This window comes from Oncorhynchus nerka, linkage group LG24 (genome assembly GCF_034236695.1).
Source record: "Oncorhynchus nerka isolate Pitt River linkage group LG24, Oner_Uvic_2.0, whole genome shotgun sequence".
Taxonomy (NCBI): domain Eukaryota; kingdom Metazoa; phylum Chordata; class Actinopteri; order Salmoniformes; family Salmonidae; genus Oncorhynchus; species Oncorhynchus nerka.
Genome location: NC_088419.1, coordinates 32,458,935 through 32,477,585, shown reverse-complemented (window position 1 = coordinate 32,477,585; position 18,651 = coordinate 32,458,935). Strand labels below are relative to the sequence as shown.

The 18,651-nt window shown below is 42.8% G+C and overlaps 1 protein-coding gene across 2 annotated transcripts in view; it reads right to left on the bottom strand.

The window, feature by feature from the left end:
• jag2b (jagged canonical Notch ligand 2b) overlaps positions 1-18,651 on the bottom strand; it is a 99,158-nt gene that overhangs the window by 14,815 nt on the left and 65,692 nt on the right. Inside the window, exons 10-20 of one of the 2 annotated variants that reach the window (XM_029631569.2) lie at positions 15,614-15,727; positions 13,454-13,500; positions 11,568-11,741; positions 9,036-9,198; positions 8,562-8,732; positions 2,518-2,631; positions 2,176-2,289; positions 1,464-1,577; positions 1,198-1,314; positions 803-830; positions 148-233 (exon numbers count right to left, since the gene is read on the bottom strand). In XM_029631569.2, the coding sequence (XP_029487429.2) occupies positions 148-233; positions 803-830; positions 1,198-1,314; positions 1,464-1,577; positions 2,176-2,289; positions 2,518-2,631; positions 8,562-8,732; positions 9,036-9,198; positions 11,568-11,741; positions 13,454-13,500; positions 15,614-15,727 (1,242 nt within the window). The remainder of the gene's footprint in view (positions 1-147; positions 234-802; positions 831-1,197; positions 1,315-1,463; positions 1,578-2,175; positions 2,290-2,517; positions 2,632-8,561; positions 8,733-9,035; positions 9,199-11,567; positions 11,742-13,453; positions 13,501-15,613; positions 15,728-18,651) is intronic. The other variant, XM_029631570.2, reaches the window with a different exon arrangement.

Below are 18,651 nucleotides of genomic sequence, written 5' to 3'. Positions count from 1 at the left end.
TCATGGTTACATTTGTGGTGTCCGACAGCTCGGGTAGTTGATGCATTGGTGTGTGTGAGAGTCAAAGGCCTGCTACACTGGACATTTCAATGAGCATAAGCAGCGTGTTTGCTCCAAGATGATTTGGATAACCGTATTGTGACTTACTGATACGACAGTCCGGTCCGGCGAACCCGGGGGCACACTCGCATCGAAACCAGTTGACACCGTCCACACAGATACCACCGTTGTAGCTGTAAAGATCGAGGGACGGAAAAAAGAAAGAGGGAAGAGAAAGTGGAAGAACAGTGAGCATGAGGTTAGATAGGCCAAAACAGAGCGTACCCGTCTTGACTCATCTCACACATAACAGCAAAGAGGGGAGAGAGTGCAAGTGTGTGTGTTGGGATCCAAGTCACAAAGGCTAAATTCTGCTCATCAATACACACCTTTCAAATGCTAATATCTACCCCCCACTCCTCAATCCAACCCCTTCCAGCCTCCTTCCCCTCCTTGTGCTCCCTAGGTCAGCAGTGAAGAATGGAGGGGAGGGCAGGAGAAGAGAAGGGGAGGAGAGGTTGCTCCCCCGTTGTTCCTATATGGGGGAGGTGGGGGGAGTCATTTAAGGCCCCCAGAGCCTCCATTGTCCCCTCCCGTTCATTTAAAACCAACGCTGGGTTTCGGATTAAGGAACATCTTTCCTGTATTTTACGAGTTTTGGGGGGCGTTGAGACAATTCATGGTGGTTGTTGTACAGCAAAAGGGAGGTTCGAAACAGAGAAAAGGCATGACAAAGGGGGAGGAGAGGAGGAAATGCACGTACCAGGGGTGAGGGTTACAGTCGTTGGTGTCTGGAGAAAAATACAAGATAAAGTCATAAGAAAGTGAAAACCAAGCTTTAAAAAAATATATATATGAATCTAAAATGGCAAAATCTTTAAGTTGCATAAGTGCATTCGAGTCAGGACGAGGCCCTTGAAATAGACATATCTACATGGACATGTGCAGGAGTAAGATTGAGGCGCTGAGAAAAACTCTGGGTTTTGTTTATCTTGAAGTGTACACTCGTTCACTATTTCAAACAAATCTAAAAGCATTGGATTGGTGGTGTGGCCTAGGGGGGAGTTTCCACCATACCAGTCATTTCCTTTCAAATAAGTGAAGACGTAGCCTCTGTGCGACACTGGTAGCAGCGGTGGGATCTAAGCCACGACTTACTTTGGGAGCAGGTGGGGCCCTCCCAGCCCTCTTTGCAGATGCAGGTGAAGGAGTCGCCGCCTCCCACACAGGTGCCTCCGTTGGAGCACGGGCTGGACACACACATGCTGTTCTTGGCTGGAGTGGAAGGGACGGCGACAAAAATAATAATAATAAAGTGGTAGACACGATATGATACAGACTGAATACATTGAATCGATAGACGACAGACGGGGATACAAACAGAGATATTCAAATAATGCATAAAAGCACCACCCCCCCCTCACCTGTGTTACAGGTACTGCCGCCCCTCCCAGGGGGGCAGGCACAGCGGAAAGCGTCCCCGTGGTCATAGCAGGTGCCCCCGTTACTGCAGGTGTTGGCGTCACACTGACTCTCACCTGTGTGCGCACACATTTTAGATGTCATACCGAAGATGCTTAGACTCAATAGACCTCGGTCTGTCCAATTTAAATTATGCAATTAATTTCATTCAACACATCTGATTAGCGCACACGCAGACACTGCAGGGCTTGACATGACCTTTTTTTAGCCACTTATCATATACAAGTAGAACAGATTTTTTTACTTGTCAGAAAGCTCAAGTTATTTACACCCCCCCCCCCCCCCAAAAAAGGTTTAACACCATGGGCCAAAAGGATGATTGAGAATTGTATTGTGTGACTAGGGTAGCAAAATTAGATTAATTTTAGTATAATTCCAAATTTCCTACTTATTCTCTCCTGAATCTTCTAACTGGGAATTCTTGATTTTGGAAAGATTACCAGAATTTTGCAACCCTATGAATGATGCTAGGAACAGCTTCATAAAATAATACCTGGATGACATTCAGAGTAGCCTAATTGTTTGATACATATATTTTTTTTCTTCTTGTCCATTCATACAACATAAATCTATAATCTGCTTGTCTGAATGTTTATTTTATTCTTTTTAACTTCCCCTGGGCAAGCGTTAATGTCGAGCCCTACACACACTTACGGGAGTGGCAGGTCTTGCCCTTCCAGTTGTTGGTACACTCGCAGTAGAAGTCGTTGACCAGATCCACACAGAAGCCACCATTCTTACACGGGTTACGGTTGCACTCGTTCACATCTGAGGAGGAAGGAAGGAAGGAAAGGAAAATAAAATGTCAATGGCTGTGTTATAAGGAGGAGGTGAATGGGAGGGAAAGGAAGATGGAGAAAGGGGAGGAAGAGTAGTATGGAGAAAGACGAGAAGATAGGAGTAGGAGAAGAACGACAGGGGGAAAGGGTAGGAAGAAAAAATTATTGGAGCAGGAGGATACAAAAAGTAGGAGGAGAAAAAGGAGAGCTAACTTACTAAGGTCACAGAGCCGGCCCTCCCACCCATCAGGACAGAAGCACTGGAAGGAGTTGACTCCATCGATGCAGGTGCCTCCGTTCCGACACGGGCTACTCACACAGTCGTTCACGTCTAAAATAGAAAAATAAGCATTCTATTTTTTTGCCTTTATTTATCCAGGAAGTCCCATTGAGGTCAGAACAGGGGTTTTAACTATTTGGGCCTGGGATCCCTTTTGTTATAGCAAATTCACCAGGGACCTCCGAGCATGGTGAGAATTTAGCAGAGAGACAGTGTCCAGCTGGAAAACTGGTTGCATTATTATAAGACATTGTAATCTTCTGCCATCATGGTCAGGTTGTATACCGGATGTATAAGGACGTTAACAGCTTTTTTAGCAACCAGAAGAATTGCTGTAATTTTTCAAATTTGTGGTTAGATATATATTTTTTTACCTTTATTTAACCAGGAAGGCTAGTTGAGAACAAGTTCTCATTTACAACTGCGACCTGGCCAAGATAAAGCAAAGCAGTGCAACAGTTTCACATGGAACAAACATACAGTCAATAATACAGTAGAAAAAGTCTATATAGTGTGTGCAAATGAGGTAGGATAACGGAGCTAAGGCAATAAATAGGCCATAGTGGCAAAATAATTACAATATAGCAATTAAACACTGGAGTGATCGATGTGCAGAAGATGTGTGCAAGTAGAAATAATGGGGTGCAAAGGAGCAAAAATAAATAAATAGATAACAGTATGGAGATGAGGTAGTTGGATGGGCTATTTACATATGAGCTATGTACAGGTGCAGTGATCTGCTCTGACAGCTGGTGCTTAAAGCTAGTGAGGGAGTGAGTCTCCAGCTTCAGTGATTTTTGCAGTTCGTTCCAGTCATAGACAGTAGAGAACTGGAAGGAAAGGGGGCCGAAGGAGGAATTGGCTTTGGGGGTGACCAGTGAAATATACCTGCTGGAGAGCATGCTACGGGTGGGTGCTGCTATGCTACCGGGGCAGGGGTAGCCACATGGAAAGCATGGCCAGCCATAGAAAAATGATTATTGAAATTCTCAACTATTGCAGATTTATTGGTGTTGACAGTGTTTCCTAGCCTAAGTGCAGTGGGCAGCTAGGAGGTGCTCTCATTCTCCATGGACGTTACAGTGTCCCAGAACTTTTTGGAGTTTGTGCTACAGGATGCAAATTTCTGTTTGAAAAGCTAGAGTGTAGTCAACCCAGAAAACATCATTTTCAGGCTGTCACCTGGTTAAGACTTCATGTCTCAAATGTATATACTCTTGGCAGTAGGTGCCACTGAAAATTAGAATTGAAGAAAACCTGCTGTAAGGTGAAGTAATCTCCCATTGTCTGGTGGAAACAAACAACCAGGTTTTCCTCTAGGACTTTGCCTGTGCTTAGCTCCAGTCCTTAACGATTACAAGCATACCCATAACATGATGTAGCCACCACTATGCTTGCAAATATGGAGTGGTACGCAGTAACACTTTGTATTCAGGATCAAAAGTGAATTATTTTGCCACATTTTTTGCCGCATTACTTTAGTGTCTTGTTGCAAACAGCATGCACGTTTTGGGATATTTTTATTCTGTACAAGCTCCCTTATATTCACTGTCAATTATGTTAGTATTGTGGAGTAACTACAATGTTAATCCATCCTCAGTTTCTTCTATCACAACCATTAAATTCTGCAACTGTTTTAAAGTCACCATTGGCCTCATGGTGAAATCCCTGACCGGTTTCCTTCCTCTCCAGCAACTGAGTTAGGAAGGACACCTGTATCTGTGTAGTGACTGGGTGCATTGATACACCACCCAAAGTGTAATTAATAACTTCACCATGCTCAAAGGGATAATCATTGTCTGCAAAAAAAAAAAAAAAAGTAATCTGTGCCCTTCTTTGCGAGGCATTGGAAAACCACCCTGGTCTTTGTTGTTTAATCAGTGTTTGAAATGGATTGTTTGACTAAGGGACCTTACAGATAAGTGTGTGTATGGGGCACAGAGATTGAGGCAGTAATCTCAAAAAATCATGTTAAACACTTATAGCACACAGAGTGAGTCAGTGCAACTTACGTGACTTGTTACATTTTACTCCTGAACGTATTTGTGCTTGCCACAATACCAGGGTTGAATACTTATGGACTATTTGTAAAAATAATAATAAAAAAATAAAAAAATTCCACTTTGACATTATGGTGTGTAGGACAGTGACTAAAACACATTACATTTAATACATTTTGCATTCTGGCTATAAAATTTTGAAAAAGTGGTATTAATACTTTGAAGGAACTGTACCTACAGTCGTAAATGAGATCCTAATTGAGCAAATTACACTCACTGAAGTATCTGACATAGCGAATAGGCTACCAGTGCAGCTGGCTAGCTACAGATTGAGAGAAGACTTGAAATACACAAGATGGTGGCGGTCACACATTGTTGGACTACTTCATGGAGCAAAAACTATTCATTTTAATAACAGAACACTTTTCTGAATTCATAACAGACCCCCCTGCAACTGGACAGTGCCAGAGACTCCTGTTTCCACGAATCGAGGACAAAGACCGTACCGCCAAGTTAAGGTAGGTCAAAAATTCTCCATGCTACACCAAACAGTACCTAACCTGTAACTCCCAGTATAATGGATACCAATTTTTTGGGGGGAGGGGGGTTAAATCACATTATCTGGTGTTACAATCTATTGCTAGTTGCTGGTAACTTTCTTGACTTGAAAACTAAATGGTTGCCAACACATGGCTAACATTTGTTTAACCAGCTAAACAGCTGCTCTAAGCGAAAGTGTTCGGAGTTACCTTTCTAGCTAATAGGCGGTGTTAAAAGTTTACACACTTCCTCTTCCAATTATGTGGAGAGGTCAAAATAATAAAAAGCGATCTACCAAATCAATTAATTTTAAAGTGTTGATTACTTCTCCTTTCCATTATCATTCACCTGATAAGTAAAATGTTTTATTAAGTATGTTGGGGGTCCCTGGGTTACCGGTTTGCCTGGGAGGGGGTACCTTGGCAAAAACAAGTTGAAGACCACAGCCTTAATACAACGCAGGCTTGCATAAAACATTGTGCTACTTTACAGAGATCAGTTTAATTCCAATTGGAATCCAATCAGAGAGAATATCTAGGAATTGGGAAAGTACACCATTCACCTCATGTGGAAGGTATGGAAAATTAAAAATCAGTACAACCATTTCAATAACGGATGCAATAGGGATGTGCACGGTTATTTGAATAGCCAAACAGACTTATTCAAATACTAATACTATACAATTTATAATTATAAGCCTCTTAACACTGAAATATTTTTTAAATAAATAAAATATCCATATAACATAACATTTCAAATGATTAATTTAATAAAACAAACCTTCAAAATGTAGTTTAGGAAGAAGACAGGTAGATAACCGGTAGCTTTCAGGTGTGTAGCTTGTTGTTTATGTTGGCCAATCAAAATCGTCAAAGACGCTCAACGTGTAGCAAGTGGAGTGAGTTCACTAAAACAATGCAAGACAGCGTACAATTACAGAATTAAAAAGTTTGAGAAATGAGGAGTAGGCTACAAGCAAACCGGTAGGTTTTTAATCGGAATGCGGTTTACGGGGAGCGCAAAATGTAGCCTCAATTGGCCTAGCAAGCTATAGCTGGCTTAGCTAGCTTCCCTAGGCTACCCCATGCACTGTTATATGGGGTAATAAATAACATTGTGGCTGCTTCAAGTTGGCTAGTCTTGGCTGTAGACGAGTTTCCTTGGCGTTCTCGCTCCCCCTCAGTCTGCTCGCTCCCATCTCACACACAACGCCCCCTCCGTCTGCTCGCTCCCATCTCACACACATGCACACAACGCCCCCTCAGTCTGCTCCTCCCATCTCACACACATGCACACAACGCCCCCTCCGTCTGCTCCTCCCATCTCACACACACAACGCCCCCTCCGCAGCTCCTCCCATCTCACACACACACACACACACACAACACAACGCCCCTCCGCAGCTCCTCCCATCTCACACACACCGCCCCCTCCGCAGCTCCTCCCATCTCACACACACACAACACCCCTCCGCAGCTCCTCCCATCTCACACACACACAACGCCCCCTCCGCAGCTCCTCCCATCTCACACACACAACGCCCCTCCGCAGCTCCTCCCATCTCACACACAACACCCCCTCCGCAGCTCCTCCCATCTCACACACACAACGCCCCTCTGCAGCTCCTCCCATCTCACACACACACACACAACGCCCCCTCCGCAGCTCCTCCCATCTCACACACACACACACAACGCCCCCTCCGCAGCTCCTCCCATCTCACACACACACACACACAACCCCCTCTGCAGCTCCTCCCATCTCACACAACACCCCCTCCGCAGCTCCTCCCATCTCACACAACACCCCCTCCGCAGCTCCTCCCATCTCACACAACACCCCCTCCGCAGCTCCTCCCATCTCACACAACGCCCCCTCCGCAGCTCCTCCCATCTCACACACACACACAACGCCCCCTCCGCAGCTCCTCCCATCTCACACACACACACAACGCCCCTCCGCAGCTCCTCCCATCTCACACACACACAACGCCCCTCCGCAGCTCCTCCCATCTCACACACACAACGCCCCTCCGCAGCTCCTCCCATCTCACACACACAACGCCCCCTCCGCAGCTCCTCCCATCTCACACACACACACACAACGCCCCCTCCGCAGCTCCTCCCATCTCACACACAACGCCCCCTCCGCAGCTCCATGTGTGAAGTTACTGTCTTGTTGATTTATGTATACCCTGTATTAAAATTTACACAGACTAAACGTCAATTCCACAAATGTTTAGTGACCAATGTCTGTTAATACTTTCATTTAAAAAAAATACAAATAATAACAATAGAGTAGAATTCCACTCTACCGTTTGTATTTTTGCTTAATTTAGATAAACAGATTGGGTGAGAATAAAGAAAGAGTCATTGAATGAAAGGTACAGACAGGAATTTAAACCTGGTCTCCAGTGGGGAAGTATTTTGCATTTACAGCATTATCCCACGCTGTTCAAATTAAAACAGCTTTTACTTGGTCAATAGATTTGCCTAATAACAGATGTGCATAAAAAATGGACATCTTTATTCAGCTTTCCCATAGGATGGTTTAATATTGATAATGTTTTACAGCTTTATGATTATCTTTTAATACAGAAAACATTGTATTATTTTAGGTTTATACAAACTTACAAACTTCCTGAAAAGTGTAAGTCAGGGTACATTTAAGGTTTCCAGGAATATTACCCCAAAATGTGTAAAGGTCAACTCTTTCAAACTTGCCATGCATTGAGGTAGTTGGGTTGAGTTTGGCTTGAGTTGAAAGAAGTAAAGGAATTTAAATTCAGGGAATGGGTCAAGAGGGAATTGTATGGAATTAATTTTTGTGGCAGAATATTGAATGAAATTAATTTACTCAATTGAACTACTCAGGGTAAGAAAAGCTAATTGGAATTTAATTTGTGGAATTGACCCCAACCCTGGCCACTGAAGCCCAGGTCACATGAACAGACATACAGACAAAGACAGGAGACAGACAGACATACTCTTGTGGCAGTAAATGCAACTGAAGCCCTGGTCTAAGTTTGGGTGGCATCTTAATTTTCAGACAGTCATACTGTATCTGTACCATACTGGGGAATACGGTATTACCGGAAGTGCACACAAGGGGATAAATTCTTTATTTTTGACACACTAAACAATTTAGCCAATAGGGATCTTGATCCAGGGAGGGGACTGAAGGTCTCATATGCCCACACTTTATATAGACTTTCTTTTTCCACCCTATTGTGTTGTTTATTCCATGTGTAACTCTGTTGTTTGTGTCGCACTGCTTTGCTTTACCTTGGCCAGGTCGCAGTTGTAAATTAGAAACTTGTTCTCAACTAGCCTACCTGGTTAAATCAAGGTGAAATAACATTTAAAAATTGCCCAAGTCTACTGGTCACAAGGACAGATGGCAGCCATGCGGACCGACAGAGAAAGACACAGTGGTACGTACTTTCGTGGCAATAGGTGCCGCTGAAGCCGGAGTCACAGAAGCAGGTGAAGTTGCCGCGGGGCTGGCTGATACAGCGTCCCCGGGGGCCACACACATTGGACGAGATGTGACGAAAGCCACCCTCGCCCGCGGAGTCATTGGTCGCCACGACAATGGTGCAGCTGTCAATTACTGAGAGAAAAAAAAACCAGGAGGGATGAATGAGGTGTCTGCCTCTACCTGATCCAGTGTCTAGTTCCCCTAGGTAGATCTAAAAAAAAAAAAAAAAAAAGCTTCACCTAGTAGTGGGGGGGAAATGCAAAACAAAACGACCCAAGACCTGAGTCTTGGGGAAACTTCATAATACTCTGGGGCTCTGGCAAGTTCAATCTTAGTAACTGATTTGGAATCAGCCTTTTCAATTTCCATTCAGCCATTATGTATAGGGAACAAAACAAAAACCGGTCCAGAATCAGTCACGGTGTGTGGCTCTACCTTGGCAGGGGGTGGTCCTGCAGTGGTCCCTGAGGTGGGCACAGGTCTTGCCCTCGTAGCCATCGGGACAGGCGCAGTAAAAGTCACCCGTTAGGGCGTGGCACGGTGCCTCGTTCTCACAGGGGGTTGGCTCACATGGGTCTGAAGGAGACCAACCTGGGACCTGTGGGGGAGGGAAAGAGAACGTTCACACATGCAAGCATGTACACAAGCACGAATGCACAAACAAGTACTACACATTCACATGTAAAAACAAGTTTTCCATTTGTACTTGGTTTCATTTATTTTATCCACTTTATGCAAGTACTTCAGATAATGAATCCTTGCCACCCAGTATGGACAGAAATGGTGAGTGTGAGTGCGGGAGAGAAAGAAGGTGTGTGAGAGGCCTTGCAACACTTCACACAAGTTGTTCTTTAAGTATATAGATAAACACAAAGGGCTAAGCTGTGGAAGCCTGGCATAAGGTCAGAGGTACCTGAAGATCACCAACACATCTGTGTGTGGAGGTAGTTTGTGTGTGTGCGTGTTTGTGTGTGTGGTTTAAATTAATCTCAATTTCATTCAACCAGATAGTCCTCGGTGACATGGCAGCGGCTCCAGTTTCTACATTTTCTCTGTTCTCAGGGCATCAAGTAGGGAAAATTCACAACAAAAAACGCAGTGTAAACCATGGGGTACAACTCGCTGCCATTTAAGGCACTGAATCGGTCAGTAGTGTGGTGCAACGGGGTGGGCTGATCCACTTGGGTTATGGTGCTCTCCTGGTCATGGTGCTCTCACACAGATGAATACACACGCGGACACACAAACTCAGCCTGCGCAGACACACACACACAGACAGATACATGCACCCAACTTGTTCATTTGACTTTATCTGATGGGGCAGAGACGTATTTATTCTATTCTGTTCTGTTTAAAGGCTTCTCTGAGTGCTGTGGCCATGAAAAGTATGTGTGGGATGTAAACTGAGGGGTCTGAGGGCTAAAGGCTGGGACAAGTCCCATAAATCTAAGCCCCTCCACAGAAGAGGAAGAACACTTAAACACCCTGTCTTTCAAACAGCCCACCCAAAACCACCTGTAATGCACGTCTCAAACGCCCGATCCCAAATCAACTCAGTCAAATTGGTGTGCAGAAGGACATAGGGGTGTTAAAAGGATGGGATAGGTGTGCTAAGAGATTGTGTGTCAGGCATGCCAATTGCATAGATGTGTCATAGCAGTGCCTCTGCATGCCATACGAGTGTAGTAGGAAGGCAGGGAAGAAAGTAAGCCGGTATGTCGTCCTGGCAAAATTAATAGTGGGGGTACGCAGTACCGGTATAAACATGAGCCTATCACAATAATTAAAACAAAATGTCAAGAAAACTGTAGGCCATTATTTAACATTACCACGTCAGCCACATGAAATCTGAGCGAATTGTCTTGAAACCGGGTTGTATATGCTCAAAATTGCGTTGTGGTTCGATAAAAACTAGTACATCTGGCCAAGGCGGAAATGAGTTGCCGATACAGAGACGTACGGACAGCAGTGGATGCATGAAGTATAGGCCTAATGACAATCACAAAACGTCATTACAATACACGTTGGTGTTTTGTAACAGAGGTCTCTTTCCATTCATCAAATTGTGAGTGCACAATGCACTGTTTGGATGTTGTAATCATTTTGTGAGTGCACAATGCACTGTTTGGATGTTGTAATCATTTTGTGAGTGGACAAAAGTGCACGGGTAGCCTACAGGAGGGCATTTTTTGAAAACATTGACTGGTTGTGTTTATGTCACATTAAAATATAATGTTAAGTTATAATAGGCCCATAGGGATCATAGGACATAGGGATTCTAGGCCTATGTAATTCTATGATTAGCTAGGCTAACAACAACAAAAAGTACGCAAGCACTTGCACACATAGGGATTCCCGTATCTGTAAGAAACTGAACAGGAATGTCATATGTACAATATGTTGAACATGTGCAGGAGTTTATAGTGTCATCATGTATGCGGTCTGAGTTTAGCAGGAGTGCATAGGGAAGTCATACGCATGTTGCGTTAGTGTAGCAGGAGTGCATTTGTGGCATATCAATGCAATACAAGTGTAGTAAGTATCATACGCATGTCACTGGTAACAGGAGTGTAAGAATAGAGCCACAATTCCACGACAGGCATAAACTTAGCTTCTCAATGCCCTGGAGTGACTGAGTGGGCACAGGGCCATAGTAGAGTTGCCTCATTCAAGAGGGTTCGTATTTATAGCTTGTTACGCCAAGTACAGGAATGGGCTCACAACCAGTACAGTTTGCCGTTCAGTCAAAGCAAAACAGTACAGCGCTGTCTGTGTGTGTGTAGTTCTAGGAGTGCGTGCGTGTCAATTCTCTTATGCGGGAGTTTTGCTTTGACTGAATTCAGGACATACCGTTGTTTTTAATCTCACCGTAAACAGACTGTGCGCACGCATATATACCAAAAGGACCAACACTTGAAAGCAGCGCAAACTGGTCCCGAGACTTCGGCCTTTGAACTAAAGGCTCACCTCACACAGTTCCCCGGAGAACTTGGTCGGGCACTCGCACACAAAGCCGTCCAAAACGCTGTGGCAGCGCCCACCGTTCTGGCAGGGCCCACTGGCACACCTGTTCCGCTGGATCTCGCAGTGCGTGCCCACAAAGCCTGACGGGCACTGACAGAGGTACCCCCTGGGCCCTTCCTGAAGGGAGATGGTGGGAAAATAGATATATCTGACATAGATCTAACACATGAGAATCCTATAGGACAGGGTATGACCTGCTAACATGTAAAGGACAAGTAGAATGCAAGTAAGGACTTGACAGTATATGATATGGATCCATGTTAACAGGATATCTAGGTGAGCATGTCCTCTAGGGTTCAGTCTAAGAGCCTTCTTAACCTCCATTTACATACTACCTCTTGGTCATAGAGTACCAGTCAAAAGTTTAGGACACGCCTACTCATTCAAGGGTTTTTATTTTTTAACCATTTTCTACATTGTAGAATAGGGAAGACAACAAAACTATGAAACATATGGAATCATGTAGTAACCAAAAAAAGTGTTAATTAAACAAATCCAAATAATTTTATATTTGATTCTCCAAAGTAGCCACCCTTTCTCTCAACCAGCTTCATGTGGAATGCATTTCAATGAACAGGTGTGCCTTGTTAAAAGTTAATTTGTGGAATTTCTTTCCTTCTTAATGCGTTTGAGCCAATCAATTGTGTTGTGACAAGGTAGGGGTGGTATACAGAAGATGGTCTTTTATCAACTATGGCTAAGTCCATATTATGGCAAGAACAGCTCAAATAAGCTAAGAGAAACAGTCCATCTTTACTTCATGACATGAAGGTCAGTCAATCCGGAACAGTTCAAGAACTTCTAAAGTTTCTTCAAGTGCAGTCGCAGAAACCAAGCATTATGATGAAACTGAGGACCGCCACAGGAAAAGACCCAGAGTTACCTCTGCTGCAGAGGATAAGTTCATTAGGGTTACCAGCCTCAGAAATGTAAGCATTTATTTGGGCTGCAGAGTTCAAGTAATAGATACATCAATTGTTCAGAGGAGACTGAGTGAATCAGGCCTTCATAGCCAAATTGCTGCAAAGAAACCACTACTAAAGGACACCAATAATAAGATGACTTGCTTGGGCCAAGAAAGATGAGCAATGGACATTAGACCTGTGAAAATCTGTCCTTTGGTCCAAATTTGCGATTTTTGCTTCCTACCGCCGTGTCTTTGTGAGACGCTGTTAGTGATTTCTTTAGAATTCAAGGAACACTTAACCAGCATGGCTACCAAAGCATTCTGCAGCAATTCACCATCCCATCTGGTCTGCACTTAGTGGGACTATCATTTGTTTTTCAACAGGACAATGACCCAACACACCTCCACAGAGTGATTGAGTGCCGCATCAGATGACCTGGCCTCCACAACCCAATTGAGATGGTTTGGGACGAGTTGAACAGCAAAGTGAAGGACAAGCAACAAACAAGTACTCAGCATATGTGGGAACTCCTTCAAGACTGCTGGAAAAGCATTCCAGGTGAAGCTGGTTGAGAGAATGCCAAGAGTGTGGAAAGCTGTCAAGGCAAAGGGTGGCTACTTTGAAGAATCTAAAATACATGCTGATTGTTTTAACACTTTTTTGGTTAGTACATGTTCCATATGTGTTATTTCATAGTTGATGTCTTCACTTATTCTACAATTTAGAACATAGAAACCATTAAGAAAAGCCCTTGAATGAGCAGCTGTGTGCAAACTTTTGACTGTTACTGTATATAGTTCAGAGTTGAACGTTTTACATGAAATAATTAAAGAAATGGTTGAGCAGATTTTTTTTTTTTTTACATTATTCATTTATTGTCTGTGTGGCATCGAGTCACAAGGTCCAGAGAAGGGCGCATACCTTACACGTCGCTCCATTCTGACATTGGCCGTGGCAGCCCTTGACATCTGAGATAGGTGAGAGAAAGATGGTTACACACAGAAGGGTTTTTAATAACTATTGCAAAACTGACCCACCATTTTAATGTGCAATCAAGGCAGGTAATGTAGGTGTTTTGTTAATAAATTGAAGACGGAAAGTTAGTCGTCTTTATGAACAAAGCAAACAGTGCCTTTAGAAAGTATTCACACCCCTTCACATTTTTTCCACATTTTGTTAACGCCAATTTTTTTTTTTTTGTGGCCTACAGACACGCGCCTCTAAATGGAATTATGTTTTTAATTTTGCTCTTTTAAGTCATAGGAAACCTATAGTTCACAAGTAAACATTTAAAACAAGTCACATAAGATGCATGGAGTCACTGAAATGCTATTTAACATATTTGAATGACTCCCTCATCTCCATACCCCACACACAATTATCTGTAAGGTCCCTCCAACAGTGAATTTCAAAACAGATTCAACCAAAGACCAGGGAGGTTTTCGAATGCCTCAAAGGGTACCTATTGATAGATGGGTAAAAAAAAGAAGAAAAAAAAAAGAAACTGACATTGAATATCCCTTTGAGCATGGTGAAGATATTGATTACACTTTGGATGGTGTATCAATGCACCCAGTCTCACTACAAAGAAACAGGTGTCTTTAACTCAGTTGCTGGAGAGGAAGGAAACCACTCAGTGATTTCACTATGAGGCCAATGGTGACTTTACAAAAGTTGCAGAGTTTAACGGCTGTGATAGGAGAAAACGGAGGATGGATCAACAACATTGTAGTTACTCCACAATAACCTTTATTGACAGAGTGAGAATAAAGCCTGTACAGAATAAAAATATTCCAAAACATGCATCCTGTTTGCAATAAGGCACTAAAGTAATACTGCAAAAAATGTGGCAAAGCAATACACTTTTTGTTATGAATACAAAGCGTTGTTTGGGGCACATCAATTACAAAACATTACGGAGTACCACTCATATTTTCAAGCATAGTGTTATGGATATGCTTGTAATCGTTAAGGACTGCCGAGTTTTTCATGATAAAAAAAGAAACTGAACGTAGCTAAGCACAGGCAAAAATCCTAGAGGAAAACCTGGTTCAGTTGGATTTCGACCAGACACTAAGAGATCAATTCACTTTTCAGCAGGAAAATAACCTAAAACACGAGGCCAAATCTACACGAGCTGCTTACCAATTAGACAATTTTGACTTAAATCTACTTGAAAATCTATGGCAAGACCTGAAAATGTTTCACAATCCCGGTGTGCCAAACTCTTAAAGCCAATTTATGCGCCATCCGAAAATGTGTGTCGAGGCACTGTATGGATGGACGGTTGGTGTGATGCAATTACGGAGCATCCGGGGGCACGCAGAGGCCAAATGGAGCTCTGTACCGCATTGGCATGCGCCGGCCCAAAAAATTAACAATGCGGAGGGCTCCTTAAAGCTCAGCATTGACATGATTGCGTATATACTGGCACTCCCGCGCAAACTCACTTCCTTGACAACTTCCTTCACAACAACTCGGCAACGCGCAAGTATAAATGCCCTGACTTCTGCACAGGCCGTATCGCAGTAAATGCTGTACGTCCACTGCAGACAGATTAACCAATCAGCGCCTTTTAGAGACTTACCCAGAAAGACTCACAGCTTTAAATCGCTGCCAAAGGTGCTTCTACAAAGTATTGACTCAGGGGTGTGAATACTTAAGTAAAATTAGATATTTATGCATGTTCATTTTCAATACATTTATGTTTGCAAATTGTCATTGTGAGGGTAGGGTATAGATGGGTATTTTTATATAGTTGATGCATTTTGGCTGTAACAAAATGTGGAGTAAGTCAAGGTTATGAATACTTTCTGAAGGCACTGTATGCAGTTGACAAGAAGCTATACCCAACATGCAATAAAAACCACAGAGGCAAAGTTGGTGAGTTTTACAGAGACAGCTACGGAGATGGTGGCCTCTTTAGAAAGTGACAATGCTAGAAAGTGCCAATGAGACGTCGCCCAAAGCCTAGAGAGACCGAGAGGAGTGGTAGAAAAACACGGATCAGTAGCAAGAGTGAAAATAACGAGAGAGAGCGAGAGAGACGGTGACGACAATAAAGGGGAAAGGAATACTGACTGATGTCACAGTTTTGTCCAGACCATCCTTGAAAGCAGTCGCAGTGATATCCGCCAATTAAGTTTTTGCAAGAGTAAGCGTTTACACACGGTTTCCCCACACACTCATTCGCATCTGTGGAGGCAGGACATGGGAGTCAGAGTCAACGGGTAAAGGGAGGAAAGAAGGAAAGAGAGGTAAGAGGGATAGAGAGTAGAGGTCGACCGATTAAATCGGAACGGCCGATTAATTAGGGCCGATTTCCACTTTTCATAATCGGAAATCTGTATTTTTGGGCGCCGATTTTGCCGATTAAATTATTATTATTTTAAAAACCTTTATTTAACTAGGCAAGTCAGTTAAGACATTCTCATTTTCAATGACAGCCTAGGAACGTTCTTACCTTGTCAGCTCAGGGGATCCAATCTTGCAACCTTACAGTTAACTAGTCCAACGCTCTAACCACCTGATCACATTGCACTCCACGAGGAGCTTGCCTGTTACACGAATGCAGTAAGCCAAGGTAAGTTGCTAGCTAACATTAAACTTATCTTATAAAAAAAACAATCAACGACTGTCGTTGCTCCAATGTGTACTTAACCATAAACGTCAATGCTTTTCTTAAAATCAATACACAAGTATATACTTTTAAACGTGCATATTTAACTAAAAGAAATCCAGGTTAGCAGGCAATATTAACCAGGTGAAATTGTGTCACCTCTTGCGTTGATTGCACGCAGAGTCAGGGTATATGCAACAGTTTGGGCCGCCTGGCTCTTTGCGAACTAATTTGCCAGAATTTAACGTAATTATGACATAACATTGAAGGTTGTGCAATGTAACAGGAATATTTAGACTCATGGATGCCACCAGTTAGATAAAAGACGGGACGGAACGAAAGTTTTGTTTTCAAGGTGATGTTTCCAGATTTGACCTAAGGCTCGTATTTCTGTGTGTTTATTATAGATAAGTCTATGATTTGATAGAGCAGTATGACTGAGGGGTGGTAGGCAGCAGCAGGCTCGTAATAGTCAAAGGTATATGGTTTAGAGAGAAATAGTCGACGCGTTATAATTCCTGTAATACCCTGCGGCTGAACTTGAAAGGGGTTCCTTTGTTATTTTACCGTTCATGTCTTCCATAGAGAATGTCTTTACTTCAAATAAGGTCAGTTTCGTGCAGGCTTAAACCGCCTCTGCGTTTTGGTACCTGTGTAAATCTCACTAGAATAAGGAAACTTTTGTCAACATATTTTCATAAATACACTCTACAAAAAAACTTTGCTTATATTTAGCCAATATTGAACAGTCACCTTGTCCTATGGATATCTACACAGTTATAAAATTGGCAAGGTGGTGTAAGCCTACACGAAACAGACCTTATTTTAAGTGAATCTAAAAATATCCTATGGAATAAATGAATGAAGGAACTGCTTTTCAGATTTTGCTAGGTGTCATGGGAATTATGACTCGCACTTTGGTAGTCAATTCTTACCATGCCCATTATTAAAATAGGATTTCCTGCATATAGAAATTAGTTTGTTTTCAACATTCATTTTATGTATTATATAAAGTTTTATTTTAAGTGTTCATTCAGTATTGCAGCAATTGTCATTATTACAAAAATGTATATACAGTGGGGCTAAAAAGTATTTAGTCAGCCACCAATTGTGCAAGTTCTCCCACTTAAAAAGATGAGACCTGTAATTTTCATCATAGGTACACTTCAACTATGACAGACAAAATGAGAAAAAATCCATAAAATCACATTGTAGGGTTTTTAATGAATGTATTTGCAAATTATGGTGGAAAATAAGTATTTGGTCAATAACAAAAGTTTATCTCAATACTTTGTCATTGCCAACAAAGGTTATATAACAGAGGTCAAACGTTTTCTGTAAGTCTTTCACAAGGTTTTCACACTGGTGTTTTGGCCCATTCCTCCATGCAGATCTCTAGAGCAGTGATGTTTTGGGGCTGTTGCTGGGCAACATGGACTTTCAACTCCCTCCAAAGATTTTCTATGGGGTTGAGATCTGGAGACTGGCTAGACCACTCCAGGACCTTGAAATGCTTCTTACGAAGCCACTCCATTGCCCGGGTGGTGTGTTTGGGATCAATGTCATGCTGAAAGACCCAGCCATGTTTCATCTTCAATGCCCTTGCTGATGGGAGGTTTTCACTCACAATCTCACGATACATGGCCCCATTCACTCTTTCCTTTACACGGATCAGTCGTCCTGGTCCCTTTGCAGAAAAACAGCCCCAAAGCATGATGTTTCCACCCCCATGTTTCACAGTAGGTATGGTGTTCTTTGGATGCAACTCAGCATTCTTTGTCCTCCAAACACAACGAGTTGAGTTTTTACAAAAAAGTTATATTTTGCTTTCATCTGACCATATGACATTCTCCCAATCTTCTTCTGGATCATCCAAATGCTCTCTATCAAACTTCAGACGGGCCTGGACATGTACTGGCTTAGGCAGGGGGACACGTCTGGCACTGCAGGATTTGAGTCCCTGGCGGCGTAGTGTGTTACTGATGGTAGACTTTGTTACTTTGGTCCCAGCTCTCTGCAGGTCATTCACTAGGTCCCCCCGTGTTGTTCTGGGATTTTTGCTCTCCGTTCTTGTGATCATTTTGATCCCAAGGGGTGAGATCATCAGTGGTCTCGTATGTCTTCCATTTCCTAATAATTGCTCCCACAGTTGCTTTCTTCAAACCAAGCTGCTTACCTATTGCAGATTCAGGCTTCCCAGCCTGGTGCAGGTCTACAATTTTGTTTCTGGTGTCCTTTGACAGCTCTTTGGTCTTGGCCATAGTGGAATTTGGAGTGTGACTGTTTGAGTTTGTGGACAGGTGTCTTTTATACTGATAACAAGTTCAAACAGGTGCCATTAATACAGGTAACGAGTGGAGGACTGAGGAGCCTCTTAAAGAAGAAGTCACAGGTCTGTGAGAGCCAGAAATCTTGCTCGTTTGTAGATGACCAAATACTTATTTTCCACCATAATTTGCAAATCAATTCATTAAAAATCCTACAATGTCATTTTCTGGAT